Source organism: Pelophylax lessonae (assembly GCF_965119305.1).
Source record: "Pelophylax lessonae genome assembly, chromosome: 1".
Lineage (NCBI taxonomy): Eukaryota > Metazoa > Chordata > Amphibia > Anura > Ranidae > Pelophylax > Pelophylax lessonae.
Genome location: NC_138768.1, coordinates 175,033,928 through 175,050,718, shown reverse-complemented (window position 1 = coordinate 175,050,718; position 16,791 = coordinate 175,033,928). Strand labels below are relative to the sequence as shown.

The following is a 16,791-nucleotide window of genomic DNA, read 5'->3' as shown; positions in this document are numbered from 1 at the left end:
ACCTGTCAGTTTTTATTGCAGTCTATATATAGGGCTTTTCATCCTCTCTATTTGTTCTGTTTTCCTCAAGCATTTAAAGTAAAAGAAAATGCCAAATTTTGGGTTGACCTAAGAAAAGTAATAGAGTGGAAATCTTCCAATGGAGACACTAGTTGTGGTGACCCTGGTGACCTGGGGGTCCTCAAAGGATTCCCATATTTGGCTAGGGAACAGGAAGGGAAGGAAAATCTCCCCAACAGGGCACATATGGCAAAAATCAAACTAACAGGGGTTATAATCCTCCCTTACTCTATTCAAAATGAAAAAAAAAATAAGATTTTTGTAAGATCTTAGCGTAAAATCTTTTTCTCTGATGTCCATCAACAGACGCAGTCTCATCTCCATGAGCTGAGTGGGTTGATGCTCCTCCCATCAGGAGTATTCTAGGCAGGAAAATTTGAACACACATGCCAAGGGGGCTGTCCCTCCAGGCAAAAACCCCCACTGCACAACCCAGCACATCAGTTTAGTTTAAAAGCAGTGAAGACAACAGAACCAACCCCAAACAGAGGGGCGGGTGCTGCATCTATCAATGGACATCAGAGAAAAAGATTTTACAGTAAGATCTTACAAAAATCATATTTTCTCTATCGTCCATCGACAGACGCAGCCTCACCTCCATGAGCTGAGTGGGACGTCCCAAAGCAGTATAGGCATGAGGGGTGGGAAAACTCAACCAGACAGTAAGGTCAACTCCAAAAGGCTAAACTTAGCCAACCGGGCAACATGGAGCTCAACCAAACAACAGGAGCTCACCCAGATAAAAGACTCAGAAGTACAAACATTCTTCTATGAAACAAACAGGTTCCTGAATTTTCCACAGAATGGAGAGAAAAGCAGAAAGTGACCTCGGCTCAGCAGCAGGAAATGACCACACAAGAAGTAATGTCGCCTGATAGGGATACACTGCCAAGTATAGCACCAGGGCTACACAAAGATAGATGCCCATACAAAACATGGGAAGCTGCAGGGAAAATGGCTGCCCCATACCAGTCTATGGGGAAAAAATGTAATTGCCTACACCCAAGATGGCTGCACCCACGGAACACCATGCGGCTAGGGACCGACACATGAAGGCCTCAGGAGCCACAACAGGGACCAGCAAGCCCAAGGTACCATGTCACCCCCTCCCCGAGCGCCAGAGCACTCAAGACACACAGCCTCCACAGGGACAGGGAGAGGCAAGGACACACAGACTGGACACTGGGCAGACCAGAGGGATCTCTTGGGAGGCACAAATCCCCCTAAGCCCAGCAGGGGCAAGGAGGGCACAGTTACTCACCAATACCATTGAGCGGGTGGTCTCCGCTCTGGGCAGACTGCCTCACACTCGAAGTAGGGGTTCTGCCAGCCAAGGGGTACGCTGCGACTCAGGGCATTCTAGGTCGTTGCGACCCGGCGAGGCATCCACTCACAAGCTCGTCACCCTCCGGACAAGAGGCCACCATAGTGACTAGGCCTAGGTCGGAACTCTAACCTGCGCACGCTCATAGGCCAGACTGGGGGGACCATAAGTACGAAGTACGAAGTCCCAGCCAGCATCTTTGCATGTAGATAAGCAGGAAATTCTTCCGTGAACACTAGCTAGCAAGCGAGGAAAGAGGAAAAAAAAGAAAATATTCTGAAAAGAATAAAAAAACTGAGACCGGAGTCCCAGCAGGAAAACCTAAGTCTACTCCTTCTCTAGGCAGAAAACAAACTGATGTGCTGGGTTGTGTAGTGGGGGTTTATTCCTAAAAGGACAGATCCCTGGGCGCGTGTATTCAAATTTTCCTGCTTAAACAACTCCTGATGGGAGGAGCATCAACCCACTCAGCTCATGGAGATGAGGCTGCGTCTGTCGATGGACGATAGAGAAAAAAAAGTGTTGCCTATATTTCTACTTTAAAAGGTAAAAAATAAATGAGTTAACCATGGGTTTACTTGTGCACAGGATTTAAGACATGAACGCAAATAAACGCAGAGCTTGTGGCTATACAAAACATAGTACGATTACATCAATGGACACAAATATAGGCTGTGTTTCGGGATCAATGATCTGTAGTAAACAAGTTACAGTATTTGGAGGCAGGTCTGGGGAGGGACATTGCAATACAGTACTGGCAGTCAAGTCCATCATATGCTCAATTATTAGTTCCCTCATTAAAGGGAACATAAAAGTACTAACAAGATGCTTCATGGTACCCAAGCATTTAAAGTGATTGTAAAGACTCATTTTTTACCTAAAAAAAAAAAAAAAAAAACCTGTCATACTTACCTGCTCTGTGAAGTGGTTTTGCACAGAGCAGCCCTGATCCTCCTCTTCTCGAGTCCCTCTTCGGCTCTCCTGGCCCCTCCCTCCTGGGAATGCCCCCACAGCAAGCAGCTTGGAATGGGGGGCACCCGAGCCGCGGCTCCCTTTGTCCATTCAGTCATGGCGCTTTTCTCTCCTCATCGGCTGACTGACATTGATTGACACCAATGGGAGCCAATAGCGCTGCGCTTCTGTCTCAGCCAATGAGGAGAGGAGTGCCGGGCAGCCGAGACACTCCTGCAACATCGATGAATCTCAATGGAACTCAGGTAAGTATTAGGAGGGCTGAGGGGGCTACTGCACACAGAATCCTATTTATCTTGATGCACAGCATACATCAAGATGAAAAAAAAAACTTTCTGACTTTACAACCACTTAAAGGCATTATGTATGCAAGAAGGCACAATCCACCACATTTGGTGGCAATGCCTTAGGGCACAAGGATTCTGAACCAACCGTTTTCAGTTATAAACTCTATAAAGATAAATTAACCTCTTCACGCTGATCGTACGCAAATATGTAACCCCACTGGACTAGGCTTTTTTCCATGGGGCCGCATATTTGTGTATCTCCCTTTGTGCTGGGAGTGCTCCGCATGGCGCCCTCCCAGCACAGAGACTGGGGTCTTACCAAGAACCCTGGGCCCCGTTCTAATGATCAAAACCCAGAGCGATCCATTCTAGGTCAGCTGATCGCTTTGATAGCCTCGGATTGGCCATCACAGTGATCAGTCATTGTGAAGCCCGCCCCTATATTTTCTGTCTCTGAATGGAGCTCCAGTACAGGTGGGCGGAGCTAGAAGAGGTTACACAGCAGCCCCAATCGCTGCTTCCTGCCTGGCACACTCTAGATCTCTCTGAATGAAGATCTGAGAGGACAGATGGCAGCCGGCCTCTTCTTCCTGGGCGGGTGGGTGGGTGACTGTACGGCACCTGGAATCAGCTGTTTGAGATCGGCAAGCATCTCCAGACGATCGGTGCACCAGCGTGGAGAGGGTGCGGTCAGAGGGAATAGCTTAATCCGGCCATACATGCTTAATGCTATTATGGAACATGTGAGTGTAATGAGTTTGTCTTAATAAATGTTTTGGAATTACAAACGTTATTGCACTAGTGGAGGTGTATTCCTTTTTTACATACTCGCATCACATTACTGTGTGGAGGAGTAAGAAGGAATGCACATCGAGGATATAGGAGATCAGGATCCAGTGTCTAAACACGATTTTGCCTTTCCATGAGAGTGGAAGGCAAATTTTTGTGGCGAGTGGCCATTTCAACGGGATTCATAAATATTGGGACATCGACAATTCTAATCTTTTTGGCTCTATACACCACCACAATGGATTTGAAATTAAACAAACAAGATGTGCTTTAACTGCAGACTTTCCACTTAAATTTGAGGGTATTTACATCCAAATCAGGTGAACGGTGTATGAATTACAACAGTTTGTATAGGTGCCTCCTACTTTTTAAAGGGACCAAAAGTAATGGGACAGATTAACCATCATAAATCAAACTTTCACTTTTTAATACATGGTTGCAAATCCTTTGCAGTCAATTATAGTCTGATGTCTGGAACGCACAGACATCACCAGACGCTGGGTTTCATCCCTGGTGATGCTCTGCCAGGCCTCTCCTGCAACTGTCTTCAGTTCCTGCTTGTTCTTGGGGCATTTTCCCTTCAGTTTTGTCTTCAGCTAGTGAAATGCATGCTCAAATCGGATTCAGGTGAGGTGATTGACTTGGCCATTGCATAGCATTCCACTTCCTCACCTTAAACTCTTTGGTTGCTTTCACAGTATGCTTTGGGTCATTGTCCATCTGCACTGTGAAGCGCCGTCCAATAAGTTCTGAAGCATTTGGCGGAATATGAGCAATTAATATTGCCCGAAACACTTCAGAATTCATCCTGCTGCTTTTGTCAGCAATCACATCCTCAATAAATACAAGAGAACCAGTTCCATTGGCAGCCATACATGACCACGCCATGACACTACCACCACCATGCTTCACTGATGAGGTGGATCATGAGCAGTTCCTTTCCATCTCCATACTCTTCTTTTACCATCACTCTGGTACAAGTTGATCTTGGTCTCATCTGTCCATAGGATGTTGTTCCAGAACTGTGAAGGCTTTTTTAGATGATGCCCACTGCCGACGCCCTGGCCACCAATGGAGTTGAATCCAGGGACGTATCACACATGAACACCAAGGCATGAGCCAATTGGCCCAGTAGTTCCAGCACCCCTTCGCAAATGCCTGACGAAGGGGTCCTGTTCGGCTCCGAAACGTTGCACTATTTTGTGATGTGATCGTATCTTGAAATAAAGTTTTTTGGACTGCTTTTGCAAGATCCTTGGTGTGCTGGCGAATATGTATTTACTTGTAACTAATCCAGTTGCCAATTGGTGATCGCTTCAGCACCCAGTACACAGGAGCCTACAAACCAGGAAGGTGTGCGATAGGAATATGAACTATATGTTCACAAAGGTAGTCTTTAAAATGGAACCAGTTATCACGTGGAGATGGTGGGACAAATACTCCACCCATCTATCCACTGGGTCAGCAACAATTGTTGACTCTTCCACCAGTACCAGAGTCGCTTTATTTACCCTAGAAACCGGGTGATCCAACTTCAACTGTACAGTTCACCTAGTGGACACTGCCTCCGCAAATGGTTAATGGCATGCGAAACGCTTAGGCACCACTAGCATATGCTTAATGTGTCGCCATTGTTACTCCACAATATTGTGAAACAATTCTGGACAAGGGAACACATTTGCAGGAGCCAAAAGACCCCTGCGTACCCGGCCCTGTGGAGTCATCAGCCAATTTTAAAGTTCCCCACACTGAAACTATAAGGGCCTCCACCAAATGCGCCTTCCCGCACGGTGGCTAATGAGGACAGGTCCTCTTCACCGTCAGAATGAGAAGACACCGACCCCTCAGGGTGGGCTATGTCTGCGCAGCCATATCTGCCTCAGTCTGAGGATCCCGCCGATGGAAGCGAGGGCAGAGGGCGTTTGCGGCTGGCAACGCTTGAAATGACAAAATCCACCTTAGACATCAGATTTTGCAAAAAATCTCAGATTTCAGGCTGAGACTGTGGCCCAGAAGGTTCCACGGTCGCTCTTAGGGGGTCTGCAGGTGAAAATTTATCCTGGGACTCCATGTTACACAGATTTAAAAATTAGAGCAGTGTCCCTTTAAAAATCGCCAAAACGCGATCCCACCGTTAATACACCAGACCCTCCATCCCTGACTAATATAGCCAATAGAGTGGATGAGGAATAAACTACAGGGAACCCCAGAAAAACGTTACCAGACTGTTCAGAAAACTGCCAGCATGTGCTATGCAAAACTTAAGTGACACAGACTGCACAGGAAGAGGAAAAAAAACTCTGCCTCTATAAATTAAAAAGCCATGCCTATCCAGCTTGTGGGCCTTGGAAAAATGGCCGCTCAAAGCATTCAAAATGGGGAACTACAGAAAATGGCTGCCCATGCAAACCGATGGGAACAGAAACATACATGATCCACAGCAAAATGGCAACCCCCACGGGGTCCAAAAGGGGTCCTAGACCAGTAGGCATCGCAAGGTCCCCAGGCAGGGACCCCATCAGGATAAGCCACCCCCACCAATGCAGAGCCACAACGGCCGCAATATTACAGCCCCCCCAAGGTAAAAAAACTGCTAGAGGTAAGGGGGTACACTGAGGGGTATATAGGCCCAGTCCTCCGAGAGGCCAGGGGAACTGAGGGAGCCCCTTGGGTCCGACTACTTCAGGGTGAGGGCCCACGTCCACCCCGAGACCGCCAGAGGATTTGGGGGGACAGCTACCCACCATACAAGGTGGGCGCCGCACCGAAACAGATCACCTCCCACCCAGGATGGGGGTGCTGTTAGCCAAGGGAAAGCTGCGACTCAGGGCGTTCCAGATCGTCGCGTCCCAGCGAGACGATTCACTCACAGGTTTGTCCCAAATCCGTCGGGGCACTGTCGTGGCGAGGCTTAGTTCTGGACTATAACCTGCTCACGTTCGCTGGCCAGGCTAGGAGACCTTAAGGATCTAGATTATCCAGTGTGAAAACACAGCCATCTGTTGCTTGTAGTTCCTCTGGATCTTGGTCCGTCAGGAACTAACTTAAGCAAAAAATAAAGAAAATACTAATTTCCCTATCAAAAGCTGAGACCTAAGTCCCAGCAGGGAGCTAGGTCCTATTCCTTAAACTAGGCAGAAACAAACTGATTGCTGACAGTGTGTGGGGGTTATGCCTGCAGGGACAGCCCCAGAGGAACGGTTAAACATTTTTCCTGCCTAGTGCCTATTCTTGATTGGAGGACCATAACTCAATGGTCTCTGAAGAGATGGAGCTGCGTCTGTCGATGAACAATAGAGAAATAGATGCTTGTATTATTACATTAATTTTATAGGAGAGACAGATACATTGCATCTTTCTCTGCCCTTGCAGAGATAGAAAAAAATAAAAAAAAACTTGAAAATTTGAGGAAAAAAATAATAGTAGTAATTAAAAAAAGATCTATATCAGCCCCAAGATTCTAATCTTGGAGCTGATCAAGGTGTTTTTGTTTTTTTTTGTTAATTACGATAATTTTTTTTCCTCATTTTTTTGGGTCAAGGTCAAGGTTAAAGGTCAAGGTCAGTACTTTTGTCAAAAAAAATTTTCAATTAGTATCAAGGTCAGTTAGTGTCAGCGTGTTTTAGGCAGGATAAAAAACAAAATACACAATATAGTTTGAGCTGTACTTCAGGTACAAACAACAACATACACATATGTGGTATCGCTGCAATCGTCAGGTGCAAGAAAATTTATTTGGGGTTCTTCTTTGGGGGTAGGTTATGGTAGTAGCAAGAAATATATAGTTGCGTTACAGTCACCATGATTAGCGGTCTTTGTTTTTTACCGTCCCGAAAATGTAAACGAGGCCTAACTCACATAAACATATCAACATAGCTGCAAACTGCACTTAACAAAACTATTAACGACATTAAAAAAAAAAAAAAAAAAAGTTAACACCACACACACACACACACACCATTTTCTGGTTATTCTTTGGCTCAATCATAATCCTGTGATTGAGTGATTTAGGTGCTATCTTAGAGACTCACATCTATATCTTCTTTGCATGCCTATAGTCAACAAAACCAGTACATTACTAAAGGAGGGGAACACACAATGAGAAAATTCGCAAAAAAAATTCCGTACGAGACACGATCATTCCATTTTCATATAGTATGTAGTACACAACTTTTAACATCCGATACAGACTATGCAAAAATTTCCTAAGACACAAACTCCCAACTATTTCTCATGAACAGGACTAATGATTTTCCTTTTAAGGTGTCCCACTTTCTTATAAGAAAATCAGGAACAAAAGACTGTGCATAATTAGAAACAATAGACAACAAAAGAAAAAAGCCTTAGTTGTACAAGCATTCTCGATCCGACTTACTGTGAAACAAGTAAAATCGGATGATTGTTCGCCCGATTTTCTCATAGTGTGTACCAACCTTAAGACTCATATGCCCTACAATGCTCAAAATATTTAGTTTTTTTTTAAATAATCAGTTATTTAGAAAATTAACTATTGAACACTCCAATCTCCATATTTGTGCAACTATAAGGTTTTTTTATAAAGAATGATGTAAAGCTACTTTAGTAGCCACTTTTGTCTGACAAAAGGATTAAATAATTGTATAAAGAACACAGTTTTTAAAGGGAGAGCCAAGGGAAAGATTAAGTTTGTCCATCCATTAAAATTAGTCAGATACCAGATAAAATATTCAGGGTTAGCAAGCTTATATATTTGATCCTAGACCACTATCATCTGTAACAACTACAAAATGGGCTCATCCTTCCTTCTTTGTAGTCTTATCTGAGAACAAAAATGATTACCTTAGACACGCTGCTAATGTAGTCAAGCTGTGGAGCGCTCTCCTTATCAACCTGGTTACAGAGATTCTGCAGTGTTGATGCATAGTCCTTGTCACTCTTGATTCTTAAGGCCATGAACTTCTTCACAGTTTCCAGGAGTCGCAGTTCCCAGTCTTGCAATTTCAGCAAAGCATCATGTGAAAATTTAAGATCCTTGCCAAACCCCATCTTCACCAAGGCACTTAAGGGGTCTGGTGAGGACAGAGAATTTGCTCTTGGTCAACACATACCCATATGCCTAAAAGAATCAAGGCAAGAAGAAACCTTAAAAGCAGAACAACCGTAAATATGGTTCCACGCAAATATTTTTAAGGAAACAGATTTGCCAACATCATTCTCATACAGTATCAAAATTATTATAATTTACAATGAAAAACAAACTGTAAAAAAAAGAAAAAGTCCAACTGCTTTCTGTCTGTCGTATATTACATCATATTGTGAAATGGCTATCGTTTAAGATTAGCTGTACTATTTATACACATTTCTCAACAAAGAAAGAGGAACACATAGTCAGAGGAAGAGCTAGTAAACCAAACGCAATAAAAGCAAAAAAAAGGGCTATGCAAATAAAACAAAAAAAAATAAAAAAGTAGCATGAGAGTTTTTTATCTGAATGTGTATAGGTCATTAGGCCATTTCACACAGGCATTCAGTCTGGATCCATCTGTTAGTTTTTCTGAACCACAATGTACGCCTATGGGGCGCAGATGTAAATGGATGGTCATCCACTAACATCCGCCTACATCTTTGTCTTTTCAAGTCTGGTTTTTTTTTTTTTTAAATGGAACATGGCTGGATTCTCTTCAATTTAAATGGATCAGTATACATCGGTCTCTGAATCTTTTTTTTAGTTGTTAAAGAAATTAAATATATAGGTGACAAAATTATAAACAATATATTTCTTCCCTAAAAGCAGACATAAAGGATTGGACAACATCCCTTTATAGATACAAACTTTAGTGTCCGTTCACACTACCCACACACTGACCTGGAGTCACCTAGTGTGCAGGCAGCTGTTCAATCCTGGTGCAGTGAGTCAAGGTGAATGGACAGTGAAATGCGTATTTTATTAAATCACACAGTTTTTATTTGCAATTCACAAAGTGACACTTCATTCATATCACATGACCCGACATGTAGTGCCTTCCTACTGTGCACTGCCAATTAAATGCAGCATGTTTGCATTTTATCAGCTCACCGCAACACGCCTTCTGTTTTCCATGTGCCCTCGCAGTGGCTGGCCCTCTTCCAGTGCAGAAAGCCTCCAATCACCACATTAGTGTGAAAAAGCCTGCACCGAACTAAACTGAACTGAGTTGAACTGAAGTACAAACTGATTTAACCTGAATCTGCATTTATCATTTTTTTTCTTCGCAAAAAACATGATTTAACGGACCTTAAATTCAGACAGGATATAAGAAGAGTTGACCTAGCAAATCTTAGTTGAGCACCTCGAATTTAAAGTGATATTAACCACTTCTGGACTGGAAGATTTTTCCCCCTCAATGACCAGGCCATGTTTGGCGATTCGGCACTGCGTTACTTTAACAGGCAATTGAGCGGCCGTGCGATGCTTTACCCCAATAAAATTGTGTTCTACTCCTGTAGGGGGGCAGTATAGCCCAATGGTCAAGAAGAATATGGAGCTGCGTGTCAATGAACAATAGAGAAATACCTTTATGCTTTCTTACAAGTGTTGCCGTTTATGGCCAGAACATTCCGCACCCAGCACTTGAGCCACAGAGTCCTGTTCGGATGCAATGAAAAAACAACACAAGACAAAAGGCACCAGGCTTCTAAAAAACCATCACAACTAAAAATTCAGAGCCAAGGATGTTTTACCCATGCAATTGCAAATCTAAAGGGCTACACTCAATGAACATGGGCAAATCATTAGTAAGACCTCATCTGGAATATGTAGTTCAGTTTTGGGCACCAGTTCTTAAAAAGGATATCGGGGAACTGGAGAAAGTGCAGAGAAGGGCAACCAAACTGATAAAGAGGTATGGAGGACCTCAGCTATGAGAAAAGATTAGAGGAACTGAATTTATTCTCTCTTGAGAAGGAGATTAAGGGGGGATATGATCAACATGTATAAATACATAAGGGGTCCATGTAGTGAACTTGGTGTTGAGTTGTTCACTTTAAGGTCAACACAGAGGACAAGGGGCACTCTTTACGTCTAGAGGAAAATAGAGTTTGTCTTCTTCACCGTAAGAGCTGTGAAAATGTGGAATAGACTCCCTCCAGAGGTAGTTCTGGCTAGCTCGCTAGATTGCTTTAAAAAAGGCCTGGATTCTTTCCTAGGTGTACATAATATAAATGGGTACTAAACATTTTTTTTAGGTAAAGTTGAGCCAGGGAATATCCGATTGCCTCTCGGGGGATCAGGAAGGAATTTGTTTCCCCTGCTGTAGCAAATTGGATTATGCATTGCTAGGGTTTATTTTCGCCTTCCTCTGGATCAACGGCAGGTATAGGATTGTGTATATAGAATTGTATGGTTGGGTTTTCAATACTGTTTTTTTTTTTTTTTTGAACCGGATGGACTTGTCTTTTTTTTAACCTGACTAACTATGTAACTATGCAAGTTTGGAGATTGCAGAAAAGCTCAAACGCAGTGGGTTGAGCAACTGGACCAAGCACCACTGCATGTGTACAATAGAACAGACAAACCAGCGCTTTGGTCTTTTCTCAGGGCTCTCACCAACACTAAGGGAGACGCCAGTCCAGCCCTCTCTGTGCACTCTGCAGCATACACCACCATGCACTCAGCTACTAGAACCAGCCAATTATTTCATCCCTGGTGGGAGTGGACTCCTAAGTCGTGACACTGGTTAACCCAAAGTCAGTACATTAGCTTCTTATCTAGCCAATACATAGATCATTTTTCAGTTGATTCCTAGAAATTGACTGAGCCAGGTAGAAACAGTGGCTGCATCCTCTCAGATGCAGTTCATTTTAAGTACTTATATAACCACGGATACTGTGGCTTGTCTAAATACAACAGCCAGCAGTGCAGATTAAGCATGGATTAAAGGATACGTTCCCCTTTCGTAACATAATACACCGATATTCAGAGTGTAACATGCAATGTGTTACAAACGGACGGGCTCCCCCACCTCACCGATTCCTCACCGCTGCCATAGCCCCAGTATTTTTTTTTAAATGGCGGGCGGTCCGCTTTAACCCAGCAGCAGATTCGCCGTGGGATCACCTTTATGGGCGGTGGGAGAGGTCTCTGCTAAAAACATATATATTATATATATATAAATAATGTTGGGGGGTTTTAAGCAATTTTCTAGCTAAAAAAAAAACAACAACTGATTTTAACTTGTAAAACAACAAGTGTAAGAAAAGGGCCCGGTCCAGAAGTGGTTAAGGCATAGAGATGGAATGGGGGAATTCTGGAATCCAATGGCACATGTATAGCTAGCCTTAATATATAAAAATAAAAATTAAGTAGTATGCATCTTTGTTAAAAACACACTGCCAACTTTGAGACACTTTTTTTTTTCTTCAGGTTAATACAGGTAAGAAAATTGCAGGTTTCAAAACAGTAATGGTATAGGAGCCTCCACTTACTTTAAGGAAAACTTCGAATCACACCTATGCATTTAGTTGTTGAAATGTTCTAATGTTAAATTATTACCCTCATTAAGTTACAATGCTACAGCAAAAAGATTAATATGACTTAAAAACAAGACACCAGGAATTGCAGAGCATTTAAAAACATGCTGGCTTATAATGGGGTTAAATCCAACAAGATGTATGCTACCTTGACTTAAATCTTACAATACAAAGACTTTTGTGATTGGGCAAGAGGAGTGGAGGGGCGGGCAAAAAAGCTGCAAACAACTTTGCAGCTGCAGGATCAGGGACCCAAAAAGGTGCAATATTGGAATGACTAAGAACAGCAATAGCTGTACTCCCATTACTCAGAAAATAAGTCAAATATGCTAGGAGGTGGCAAACACCTAAAACCCTTAAAAAGTTATGAGAACACCTTTACACACAGTGCCTTGAAAAAGTATTCATGCCCCTTGAAATATTCCACATTAACATGTCATGTTACAACCAATGTATTTTATTGGGATTTTATGTAGTAGAGCAACACAACGTGGCAGATAATTGTGTAGTGGAAGGAAAATGATAAATGGTTTTCATAGTTTTTTACAAATAAATATCTGAAAAGTGTAGCGTGCACTTGTATTCAGCCCCCTATGTCAATACTTCGTAGAACCACCTTTCGCTGCAAATACAGCTGCAAGTCTTTTGAGTATGTCTCTACCAGTTTTGCACATCCTGAGTGAAATTTTTTGCCTAGTCTTCTTTGCAAATGTAGCAAGGTTTCCAGGCCTGTGGCCTGATGTAGGTCTGCCATTAGTACCAGAATTCTCTCCAGCCCATGTGAGTCCCCAGGTGTGACAATTGCAACAGTGACAACTCCGGCGTCTTTGTTTGTGGTTTTTATTACAAGTTAAGGGGATGGGAGAAGGGAATGAGTGGGATACCCCTCTCGGCTTGAACTAATTACAATTGGGACTTTGATCCTGGAAAAATGCCCGTTGGCGCTTGAAGCCAGCGCCAGCCAGCGCTTACTGACTCTGAGAACACTCTGTAAAACAGAGGAAGTGTTGAATCCCTGACCTAAAGTCCATTAGATCCAAGACTGAGAACTGACACTGCTTCAGTGTGTAAGTCCTTGAATACCTTCCCCCGCCTGGCACAGCTTGAGGTAGTATTTTGTAGAACTCCAAATATCTATCACTGTAACTGGCACGCGCAATAGAATTCAGGGCCCAGACTGCAGGTGCCCCCTTTACTACTTCAACTCTTCGGGGTCCACTATGTACCCCCTTTATACTTCAGGGTCCTCAACCTACGTACCCCCTTTACAAGCTGACCTTGGATCCCCAAACCTCTTCCGAAGTGGTCCCCTCTGACACCAGGCAGACCCCCAGGGGCAATCCGCAGCACCCACGACCTGTGTAGGCTTACATGGGACTAGACCCTCTGTCTCTCCGCAAGCTCTCGGCGCACCAAATCCCCCCCCCCCCCAGCTCAACTCCGCACTCTCTGGACACAGGCGACACCGAGACATCCACCTTCCTCAGACAGGAGGAGAGACAGCCGCACTCTCCTTCCTGCGACTCTGCTCCCGCCAACGACACCGTGCCACGCACTTCCCCCCCAACTTATACCCACTCCCAGAATCTCTTGCAGCATAATCTGCCTTCTGGGGTAGTTACAAGCTGGGATGTGTCCCCTGATTGGGCTTCCCACACTGCCCTATGAGAAGCCTCTCACAGGAGCCAGTGGGGATACTTCTCCCCTCAGCAGGCACATCTGGAAGCCATGACACCCTGACTAGATAAAAATCACAGCCCTGCTGTTAGGCAGACAAGGCCCACTATAGTTTTACCTAGCACCTGTTTGTAGGGTGCTACGCAAAATAACTCAAGCTCTGGCTAAGTGAAGAGCTTTAGAACAGCAATTTTCAATCTTGCCACAGATTCTCAGTTGTATTTAGGTCTGAATTTGACTGGGCCCTTCTAACACATGAATATGCTTTGATCTAAACCATTCCATTGTAACACTGGCTGTATGTTTAGAGTCGTTGTCCTCCTGGAAGGTGAATCTCCAGCCCAGTTTCAAGTCTTTTGCAGACTCTAACAAGTTTTCTTCTAAGATTGCGCTGTGTTTGGCTCCATCCATTTTCCCATCAACTCTGACCAGCTTCCCTGTCCATGCTGAAGAAAAACAACATCTCCACAACATGATGCTGCCACCACCAGGTTTCACGGTGAGAATGGTGTGTTAAGAGTGATGTGCATTGTTAGTTTTCCACCACAGAAAGCGTTTTGCTTTTAGGCCAAAAAGTTTAATTTTGGTCTCTTCTGACCAGAGCACCTTCTTCCATGTTTGCTGTGTCCCCCACATGGCTTCTCGCAAACTGCAAATAGGACGTCTTATGGCTTTTTCAACAATGGCTTTCTTCTTACCACGATTCCATGAAGGTCAGATTTGTGGAGTGGACGACTAAGAGTTGTCCTCTAGACAGATTTTCCCACCTGAGCTGTGGATCTCTGCAGATCTCCAAAGTTGCCATAGGCCTCTTGGCTGCTTCTCCGATTAATGCTGTCCTTGCCCAGCCTGTCCGTTTAGGTGGATGGCCATGTCTTGCTAGGTTTGAAGTTGTGCCATACTCTTTCCATTTTTGAATGATGGATTAAACAGTGCTCCGTGAGATGTTAAAAGCTTGGGATATTTTTTTATACCCTAACCCAGCTTTAAACTGCTCCCCAACTTTATCCATGCCTTTGTGTCTGGTGTGTTCCTTGGCCTTCAGAAGGCCGTTTGTTCACAAAGGTTCTCTAACAAACCTCAGGGGGCTTGACAGAGCAGCTGTATTCATACTGAGATTAGACTTTACAATTATGTGCCACTTTGTGTTGGTCTATCACATAAAATGCCCAAAAAATACATTTACATTTTTGGATAAAACATGGCAAAATGTGGAACATTTCAAAGGGTATGAATACTTTTTCAAGGCACTGTATACCATAACTACCTTAGTAGCTATTCTGAAATTTCTTTCAATAGAATCCTGTCATAAAAATAAAGCCTCACGCACACATAGCTTGAAAATTACGCTTAAACAGGCAGGCGTGTGCATATCAAGGCTAATTAGTACTTCGGGGGAGCAAACATTTTGTCACTGGGTTTTGAACTTCTACAGAGGAAGACCTGGAACAGCGGATACACCAGGCGGGTCTTTGCAATTTTAGGGGCTTGAAAGTACCCAAGACTGGGAATAGTTCTGGTAGAAGCAACAGACGAACAGGAGTGTCAAGCACTTCACCAATATACAGTGCCTTGCGAAAGTATTCGGCCCCCTTGAACTTTGACCTTTTGCCACATTTCAGGCTTCAAACAAAGATATAAAACTGTAGTTTTTTGTGAAGAATCGACAAGTGGGACACAATCATAAAGTGGAACGAAATTTATTGGATATTTCAAACTTAACAAATAAAAAACTGAAAAATTGGGCGTGCAAAATTATTCAGCCCCCTTAAGTTAATACTTTGTAGCGCCTTTTGCTGCGATTACAGCTGTAAGTCGCTTGGGGTATGTCTCTATCAGTTTTGCACAACGAGAGACTGAAATTTTTGCCCATTCCTCCTTGCAAAACAGCTCGAGCTCAATGAGGTTGGATGGAGAGCTTTTGTGAACAGCAGTTTTCAGTTCTTTCCACAGATTCTCGATTGGATTCAGGTCTGGACTTTGACTTGGCCATTCTAACACCTGGATATGTTTATTTGTGAACCATTCCATTGTAGATTTTGCTTTATGTTTTGGATCATTGTCTTGTTGGTAGACAAATCTCCGTCCCAGTCTCAGGTCTTTTGCAGACTCCATCAGGTTTTCTTCCAGAATGGTCCTGTATTTGGCTCCATCCATCTTCCCCGTCCCTGCTGAAGAAAAGCAGGCCCAAACCATGATGCTGCCACCACCATGTTTGACAGTGGGGATGGTGTGTTCAGGGTGATGAGCTGTGTTGCTTTTACGCCAAACATAACGTTTTGCATTGTTGCCAAAAAGTTTGATTTTGGTTTCATCTGACCAGAGCACCTTCTTCCACATGTTTGGTGTGTCTCCCAGGTGGCTTATGGCAAACTTTAAACAACACTTTTTATGGATATCTTTAAGAAATGGCTTTCTTCTTGCCACTCTTCCATAAAGGCCAGATTTGTGCAGTATACGACTGATTGTTGTCCTATGGACAGAGTCTCCCACCTCAGCTGTAGATCTCTACAGTTCATCCAGAGTGATCATGGGCCTCTTGGCTGCATCTCTGATCAGTCTTCTCCTTGTATGAGCTGAAAGTTTAGAGGGACGGCCAGGTCTTCGTAGATTTGCAGTGGTCTGATACTCCTTCCATTTCAATATTATCGCTTGCACAGTGCTCCTTGGGATGTTTAAAGCTTGGAAAATCTTTTTGTATACAAATCCGGCTTTAAACTTCTCCACAACAGTATCTCGGACCTGCCTGGTGTGTTCCTTGTTCTTCATGATGCTCTCTGCGCTTTAAACGGACCTCTGAGACTATCACAGTGCAGGTGCATTTATACGGAGACTTGATTACACACAGGTGGATTCTATTTATCATCATTAGTCATTTAGGTCAACATTGGATCATTCAGAGATCCTCACTGAACTTCTGGAGAGAGTTTGCTGCACTGAAAGTAAAGGGGCTGAATAATTTTGCATGCCCAATTTTTCAGTTTTTTATTTGTTAAAGTTTGAAATATCCAATAAATTTCGTTCCACTTCATGATTGTGTCCCACTTGTTGATTCTTCACAAAAAATTACAGTTTTATATCTTTATGTTTGAATGTTTTGAATCTTTATGTGTCAAAAAGTTCAAGGGGGCCGAATACTTTCGCAAGGCACTCTAAGTTGAAACAGTCTCTTAATTCATTTGGTAGAAACAGAGC

At 43.5% G+C, this 16,791-nt stretch overlaps 1 protein-coding gene across 3 annotated transcripts in view; it reads right to left on the bottom strand.

Moving 5' to 3' along the window:
• The window catches only part of FER (FER tyrosine kinase), a 452,282-nt gene that overhangs the window by 371,992 nt on the left and 63,499 nt on the right, over positions 1-16,791 (bottom strand). For all 3 annotated transcript variants that reach the window (XM_082263755.1, XM_082263756.1, XM_082263757.1), the window contains one exon: positions 8,251-8,527. In XM_082263755.1, the coding sequence (XP_082119881.1) occupies positions 8,251-8,457 (207 nt within the window). In that variant the 5' untranslated portion in view covers positions 8,458-8,527. The remainder of the gene's footprint in view (positions 1-8,250; positions 8,528-16,791) is intronic.